Source organism: Eublepharis macularius, chromosome 3, assembly GCF_028583425.1.
Source record: "Eublepharis macularius isolate TG4126 chromosome 3, MPM_Emac_v1.0, whole genome shotgun sequence".
In the NCBI taxonomy this organism is placed as follows: domain Eukaryota; kingdom Metazoa; phylum Chordata; class Lepidosauria; order Squamata; family Eublepharidae; genus Eublepharis; species Eublepharis macularius.
The window spans coordinates 188,281,825-188,290,663 of NC_072792.1; the positions used below are offsets into that span (position 1 = coordinate 188,281,825).

Below are 8,839 nucleotides of genomic sequence, written 5' to 3' on the forward strand. Positions count from 1 at the left end.
CAGGTCAGAAGTGTCAACTCAGATGTCATTGTGGTTATTATTATTTTATTATTTATTTGATTTCTAGCCCACCTTCTCTACGAGCAGGCTCAGGGCGGGTTACTGTCAGTCCTCGGGTGTCAGTCCCTAGCAGTGAGATCCCCAAGCCCCTCCCAGCAAGCAAACAAAGGCATTGGTCGAAGAACTTTATTCAGAGATCCATTCAGTTCCGGTATTCACTCATAGGGAAAGTTGACAGAAGTAACTAGTCAAACAATAGGACCACTGATCTAGAGGGATGTTCTCCCACTCCTTTTGTGTTTAGGCGCAAAAGCCTTAAAAGTTACATGGGAACAAAAAGCAGTTTAGTCTGAGATAAGGTACACGGTGGAATCTTCTCTCCTGTGAAACAGATACAGTTCAGCACCCAGCTGCAAGCTCTCAGCCAAGGCCACACAAAAATGAAAGCACATATTTCTTAGAGGTAAGGGAGAGCTTGCCAGCTCCTTTGGCAATTAATATTAGCAGTTTGGACACCTTCAGGAGTCTTCTTATAAAATAGACAAAGAGTCCAGTAGCACCTTTAAGACTAACCAACTTTACTGTAGCATAAGCTTTCGAGAACCACAGTTCTCTTCATCAGACGCATGGAGGGTAAGAAGAAACTGGTCAGATATACCTGACGGAGTCAAATTTACATATGAATTCCAATTCAGCACTTTTCAAAAACAGAATCCAACAGGAAGCTGCTGAATTGGAATTCATATGTAAATTTGACTCCGTCAGGTATATCTGACCAGTTTCTTCTTACCCTCCATGCGTCTGACAAAGAGAACTGTGGTTCTCGAAAGCTTATGCTACAGTAAAGTTGGTTAGTCTTAAGGGTGCTACTGATCTCTTTTCTATTTTGCTTCTACATTCTAACACGGCTAACTGCTCTGGGTCTTATAAAATGCACAAGATATAGTACTATAACAGAAAATGCAGTGTAAAATGCAGCAGACCACAACGGTAGAATTGTCTACATCATTCTCAGTATAAAAGTCAGAACACAGTGAGGGCACACAACACAACCAGGGCATGGATGCAGGACACATATGGCAGTTACAATATGAATAATACAAACAATAAAACCGTAAAACCATTAAATACACTCAACTCAGAGTTTCTGTACACCTACATTCCAGATCCAAGATGGATCCCCCCTGCATTTTTCCCTGACCATACACCAGGGGAGGGGGGCAAGTTGAACTCATAGAACTGTGGTTTCACATATGGAGGCTAGGGTTGCCAACCTCCAGGTAATGGCTGGAAATCTGGAACTGCAGCTGATCTCCAGGCAATAGAAATCAGTTCCCCTGGAGAAAATGGCTGGTTTGGAAGGTAGACTATATGGCATCATACACTGCTAAATTAGTTCTCTCCCCTCCCCAAACTCTGCCATCCCCAGGCTCCACCTTCAAAATCTCCAGGAATTTCCCAACCTGGATCTGGCAGCCCTGGAGGGGGGGGCAGATGGCTATATAGCCCCTCCCCTGATGGGAGACCGGTGGGGAGGCATTGCTAGATGGATCTAAGGCTGGCCTCCACCATATGCCTGGTGGAGCATCTCTGTCCGGGTACCCTCTGATAAGAGAGTTCCACCAGGTTGGGGCCAGGACTGAAAAGGCCCTGGCCGAGGCCAGCCAGGCCTCCCTGGGGCCAGGGACCACCAGGAGATGTTTACCTGCTGTATGCTGGTCCCAGTCCGTTTAGGGCTTTATAGGTCAGAACCTTGAACCTGGGAAGCCAGTGCAGCTGCTGCAAGATCAGAGTAACACGTGTCCCGTACGGCGTACCCACCAGGACATGTACAGCAGCATTCTGGACCCGCTCTAATTTCTGTGTCAGACCCAAGGGAAGCCCTATGTAGAGCGAGTTACGGTAGTCCAGTCTGGAGGTGACCGTTGCATGGATCACTGATGTTAGGCCAGGGGTTGACAGACGGGGGACAAACTGCCTGGCCCACCGAAGGTGAAAAAAGGCAGCTCACACAACTGCCGTGCCCATTGACAAAGAGGAGTCCAGCATCACTCCAAGACTCCCAACCAATGGAACGGGCACAAGTGGTGCCCCATCAAAGGTTGGGAGCTGGTTTGGGGGGGGGGGAGACCCCCGCTCCCAGTTTTTCTTGGAGCCACAGCTGCAGCGTCTCCTGGTTTAGCTGGCCTTCCCTCAGTCCTTTGTGCTTTGGGCACCTCTCTCTCTTGTGCATTTTTATCTTGTGCGTGATTCATCCTTCCCCATTTTTGACTCAAAACAGCACTCCTGTAAGGTAGGCTCAGCTGAGACTGAGAGAGTAACTGGCCCAAGATCGCCCAGCAGGCTTCCACAGAACGCAGGATTCAAACCTGGTTCTCCTCTATCCCATCCGACATTCTGGTCAACAGCAGAGACATTCAATAAACAATACAAGGAATACAAGGAAGGATAGCACGAGATCTGAAAACAAGCATAAATTGGATGCAGGGCTGAAGCAATGCTGGGACAAATATTGGGGGAAGGATCTTGGGCTGGGAGCCAAAGAGGCTGAATGGCTGTTTTGCAATTGGTACAGCCCAGGGGTTGCCAACTCTTGGTTGGGAAAAGCCTGGAGATTTGAGGGGCGCAGAGCCTGGGGAAAGCAGTTTGGAGAGGGAAGGAACCTCAGTGGGGTATAATGTCATAGAGTCCACACTCCAACGCAATCATTTTTCCGGAGGAAGAACTGATCTCTGTTGTCTGGAGATCAGTTGTAACCCTGGGAGATCTCCAGCCCCTGCTGGAGGTTGGCAGCCCGAAACTGAGTGTCCAGCAAGGTGTGTGGGGGCAGTTGTCTGGGCAGGGCACGTGGCATTTTCTTCTTGGGATCACTGCCAAGAAACTTTCAAAGCTCCCCAACAAAGCCAGGCATCAAGAAGCCCACAGCGACTGGGAGGCAGGGCAGAGGAGCCAAGCAGGGGACCGCTGGGATGCCAGCCCACCCTGCGGTGCGGGACCTTGCTGCTTTGGGGCTGGCCTCCCATTGCTCCAAGGCCTCCCTTCCCGGCTGATCCTGGGCAACGTGGGAGCTCCCCCCCTCCTGATCCCTGCCACCACCACCCAGCCTTGGATGCAGCCTGCTGAGGCAGGTCACCCTTAGGTGGATCGTGTCCCTGGATGAGCCATGGAAGAGGGCCAGAGCCTGGAGGGCAAGGGACCGAGGCATCAGCTGCACGGCCTGGCCTGGTCCCTGCTGGACTGCAGAAGAAGAGGGGGGCCTCCTGGGAGTCCTAGAAAGGCAATAAAAAACCCCTTGACTGCCCTTCCAGCCACCTTGCACCTCCCCCCCTTCACCAAGCAGCAGCTCGGCACAGCCAGACAGGGCAAGACCCTCCACCCTACCGTGAGTTGGTTCTAGTCAGTGTTCGGGTTGGGGGCTTTCTTTTTATCACGTCGGGATTTTTTAAAGCAAAAATATGCACAGATTTAACAATACAATAATACAAAGATGCACAAGTAGTAACTGAGAAACGTATGAAAAGAACACCTTCGGCACCTTTTTGCACCCAAGCATTCTACCCTTTGCAATCATGTTTCAGCTTCCCGTTCTGTGACTGGCTGCTGCTGAGCATGCCGAGCAAACTAGACCGAAAGTGCTCATAACTCGTGGGGGGCTGTGGGGAGCATGTTTTGCAAGGGGCAGCGTTCTGGGAGGGTTCCGGCAGGGGGGCCTTTGTACTTGGAGGCAGCTGCCAGTCGTCCTCTGGTGCACCAGGAGATGCTTTGGGCAGTGCCTGTGGCTCTTGGCTTTTCTTTCTGCCTCTTGTCCACCCTCTTTACAACTCGCCGTCTTTCACTCTTTGGTCCTCCATGGGACCTCATGCCTGCAGCCTTGGCTGAGCACCCAGTGAGCCCAGCAGGATCTTGCCTACCCGTCGCTTCCTGCCTCCAGAAAACTCCGGGCTTCATTTCAGGACTTCGCCTTTGGGGGAGAATTGGGAAGTGTCCTCTTTCCCAGCTAGGCACCTGCAGCACGTGTGAGTGTGCGCCTGCGTTATGTATGGCGGTGGAGCATTTAGCCATGGGAGCATCATGACGGGCATTAATACTTGCTTGGCCAGGGGCATTTAGCCTTCTTTGGCATCAACCTGCATCTCTTTAGTTTAATCAGACGTATTTTCAGATTTTAAAGAATGCAAATTATGCCTCCTGGTTACTCTTTTCCACTCATTTTTATTTTTTGCAACATTTACCATCCCCTTTCCCCCACCTGGGAATCAAGACAAAAACATCCGATTACTCATCCGCAAAACAATACTGGTATCAATATCAAGGATGCTATTCGAATGCTGACCAACTGCCTCTTCCTTCACCATTTAGCTACAGAAACGGAACAAATCAGCAGGCAGCGGTCACAAGACGAGCTGCTCATTCCCAGCTGAGACTCGGCGGCGTGGCGCTGGGCCAGACCGGCCGCCCTGCCACCCTCCTGCCTGCAGCTTTGTTGGCCTTTCTGCAAAGTCCACCCCGTTCGCGTCTCCGTGCAAGAGGGCCGTTTTATCTTCGCTGCTTCTTCAAAGAGGGGACCCATGAGAAAGAAGCCAAAATGCTTGATGAGGCCCCACGCTCTGTCAACCGAAGCAGCTTCTACCCAGAGTCGTTCACCCTGGTGGGCATCCCGGGCCTGGAGGAGTATCACCTCTGGATGGCCGTCCCGCTCTGTCTGATGTACGTCACGGCCCTGCTGGGGAACCTGTCCCTGCTGCTCGTCATTGCGACCGAGCGCAGCCTCCACCAGCCCATGTGCCTCTTCCTGGCCATGCTGGCGGTGGCTGACCTGGTCCTGTCGTCCTCCACGGTGCCCAAAACCCTCGGCGTGCTTCTGGCGCATTCCAGGGAGATCTCCTACACTGCCTGCCTCGCCCAGATGTTCTTCACGCACGTGAGCTTCATTGCAGAGTCCAGCATCCTGCTGGCGATGGCCTTCGATCGGTACGTTGCCATTTGTGACCCACTGCAGTACACGGCTATTCTCACACACGTGGTGATTGCAAAGATCGGCCTGGCAGCTCTGCTGAGGGGCTTCTGTGTCATGTTCCCAACCCTCTTCCTCCTGAGAAGGCTCCCGTATTGCGAGCACAGGGTGATGCCCCACTCCTACTGCGAGCACATGAGCATTGCCCGGATGGCCTGTGGGGACATAGCTGTCAACATCTGGTACGGGTTCACGACCACCCTCCTGTCTCCTGTCCTAGACCTGGTGCTCATCACGCTCTCCTACACCCTTATCCTCAAGGCTGTCTTCAGGCTGCCCTCCAAGGATGCTCGCCTCAAAGCAATCGGGACCTGCAGCTGCCACCTCTGCGTCATACTTCTGTTTTATATCCCAGCCTTGTTCTCCTTCTTTGCCCATCGGTTTGGCCACGGCATCCCACGGCATGTCCTTGTCCTCTTGGCCAACGTCTACCAGCTTCTCCCACCTATGCTCAACCCCATCGTCTATGCAGCAAAGACCAAAGCAATTCGGGAACGGCTGGTCCGCACATTCATGCCAGCGGGAAAGATGTGCTGAGTTCTTGTCTCATCATAAATTAAAATGGTAACATTTAACCTGAGGGGACTTGCTTCTCCTGGAAACGGGACATGGATTTGCAAGTTGTTGCCTTTTTAAACCAGCCAGGTTAGGGACTGTGAGAGAAGTGGTTCATATTCTGTCGCAGAGGCTAACTCAGAACATAAGCAGATCCCTGCTGGATCACCCGTCTAGTCCAGCAGACTCTCTTCTGTTCCCTACTCAAGTTTTCCCTTTTTCTGGGCACTTATTTCTTAACGGGGGGCTGTAATCAAAGGTTTGTTTCCACTGAAGTTGTAGCAGAATTTCCTTGTCTCATAGAGTGATCAGCCATGTTTTTCTTCTTTGGTTTGATATTTAGAATATTCTAATATGTCCAATCCCAGTTCTGAACACTGAGTTTAGATGCATTAGTCAGAAAGTGATAGTATGCACTTAAAAAAAAAACTGTTGCATAGTTCTCAAAACTGTAGTGCCTTACTTCATAAGTCGTTTTTAGGCAAAAAGAGCATTTTTATAGCTTTGGGAAGGACCCAGAAGGAGCATTCCAATTCCAGAGGGCATCTCTGTTGTGCGGAGTTCGTTTCTGTCCGGGACTCCTCTCTGTTTGCTTCTTCCAGTCTTTTAAGCGACCCCCTCCTTCCTTTCACAAAGGCTGCCTTCATGCCAACCTGTGCCTATTTGCTGAAGCGTTCAGCATGCATGTGAGGCTGAAGGCTGGATGAGGAGCTCCGCTTGGGGCAGCATTGTTAAGTCCCCCAGCATTACACAGGCTGTAATGTCACCTTGACCATATGGTAAAACCGTAGTTTCTGGCGAGTCCGAGAGCAAAGTGGTGTCACTTTTTGTGTTCTCTGGAAATGCTGTAATGCCATGAGTGGTACTGCTGGCACCTCCATGTCCTCACCCCACCTCTCCCGCTGGTTGCCACTGACTGGCAACCCAAAGTTTGGGGTCTGTGTGAATCTCTCATGGAAGTCCCACAAGTATCATGCATCCAGGCAGTTGTGTGTGTCTGTCTGGCTTTATGAGATACTTCTGTCTGCTTCCAAGGAGGACTTCCTGGGAAAGGAAAATCTATTTGGTGTATGAGCCAGTTTGGCGTAGTGGTAAACAGCGGTGGGACTCTAATCTGGAGAGCCGGGTTTAATTCCCCCTCCTCCGCTTGAAGCCAGCTGGGTGGCCTTGGGCTAGTCACAGCTCTCTCAGAGCCCTCTCAGGCCCATCCACCTCACAGGGTGATTGTTGTGAGAATAACACTCTTTGTAAACTGCTCTGAGTGTGGCATAAAGTTGTCCTGGATGGAGGTATATAAATCAATGTTGTTGTTGTTATTTTGACGTTATGAAAGGAGAGACAGTAAAGCAAACTGTCTCACCTTAAGCATGTGGGTGTGGAGGCAAGAGGGCTACACAACACGAAGTACACTTAGATTGGAAAACCTGTGAAATAGCCACAGACTTGTGGCTTTGGAATCTGGGCGTGGCGGCACATGTGGGAAACACGCGATTGGCATAGATAGTTGGGGTGTCTGGAATAGGTTTGCCAATCCCCAGGTCGGGCCTGGAGATTGCCCTGAATTATTGCTGATCTGCAGATGACAGAGATCCGTTCCGCTGGAGAAAACGGCTGCTTTGCAGGGTGGGCTTCATGGCATTATGCCCTGCTAAGGTCCCTCCGTCCTCAAACCCCACCTTTCCCAGGCTCCACCCCCAAATATCCAGGAATTTCCCAACCCAGAGTTGGCAACCCTGCTCAGAAACTGTTCCCACATGACAAAGAGAGTCTGCCGTCTTTTCCAACCTCTTTCCCTCCATGTTTTCCCATTAGAAGGATGGGTTTCCTTTACATGCCACAACTTGAGTGAGTGTCAAAGTTGAGCTTAGCTGAAATGTGGGTGGGGCCCATTGTGAGAAAAGTTATGAGGCTCCATTCAAGGTGTTGGTTACCCCACACTAAGTCCTGCATGGCCTTGGGCCTCCTATCTGCGGGACCGCCTCTCGCCCTGTGCCCCACCACGGCAGCCTCACTCACCTGGACAGGGCCTGGTGCAGGTGCCACCCTGCAAATGGGCAAGATCAACAACTGCCTGCTCAGGTGCGTTCTCTGTAGTGGCCCCACCCTGTGGAATGGCTGCCTGAGGAGGCCAGGAAGGCTCTCACGCTTCTGGCAATCCATAAACTATGCAAAACATAACTGTTCTGATGAGTTTTTATAAAAGTGATATGGTTATATTATAATAAAATGGCCCAGGAAGAGGCACAAAGGGCAGAGAACTATATCACTGCGTATTATCTCTTTGCTGTATGTATGATCTTGTTCTGACTGCATTATTTTATACTTACATAATGCTATTTTCTGTAAAACATCATGTCTATACTTTATGCTTTGTTTCAGATTTCTGCAATCCCATCATATTGCTCATTAGACATCCCAGCCTGTTGATTGCATTGACTTGCAACATAATCTGCCTTGAGTCTCGTTACAAGAGGCAGGTGCTAATGACATAAAATGAAGTCTCTGGCAGACAAGCTGGCTTGCCTGCTGCCTCTTGCCAGATTCCAGCTACGATGCCCCTCCATGGACCCTCCAAGTCAGGGATCTGCCTCTATTTAGTCTGCTCAATAGGTAAATCGGAGAGGCAGCAGTAGCCCCTCCGCCACACACACACACACGACGGCTGTGTGCGCTCCTCCAAAGAGAAAGAGGACTCGTAGGAGAACTCAGCAGTGGGGCCCACAGGATGTCCCAAGTTGCAGTCAGGAAGTTTTAAGCGTCTGTCCTGTCCTGTCCTGTCCTGTCCTGTCCTGTCCTGTCCTGGTGATGACAGCCATGAGACATTTCCCACACACCGGCATGCCCTGGCTGAGAGGCAAGTGGTTGCAGCAAGCAGAAGGGGCTGTTCTGGAGCTTGAGGAAGTGGAATGTTTTGTGGAATGATGACTCCTGAAGGACGCTTTTGGAAATGTATTCATTGCCGTGTGCCAAGAAATAAATACCTGCCATTGACAGCATGTGAGAATATCATTTCATGAGCGCATGCAACTTAAATGTGCACGTCTGAAGCAAAAGTCTAGAGAGGTAGCTTAGAGATTAACTACATTTATTTCAGTATGAGCTTCCATGAGTTAATGCTCACTTCCTCAGATATCTGGAGAAGAGACTCAGGAGTGCTCATACAGAAATAAATATTGTTTGTCTCTAAGACGCCACTCTGGATTTCTGTTTTATCTTGCTACAATAGACGAACACAGCTACCCTGTTGCAAATGTCAGAGACCCCTACAAT

General features: G+C 50.4%; 1 protein-coding gene across 1 annotated transcript; it reads left to right on the top strand.

Moving 5' to 3' along the window:
• The first annotated feature begins 4,585 nt into the window (after window positions 1-4,585).
• On the top strand, window positions 4,586-5,551 carry LOC129326422 (olfactory receptor 52B2-like). The gene has a single exon (XM_054974580.1). It carries the CDS (start codon window positions 4,586-4,588, stop codon window positions 5,549-5,551), a length of 966 nt encoding a protein of 321 aa, XP_054830555.1.
• The last annotated feature ends 3,288 nt before the right edge of the window (window positions 5,552-8,839 follow it).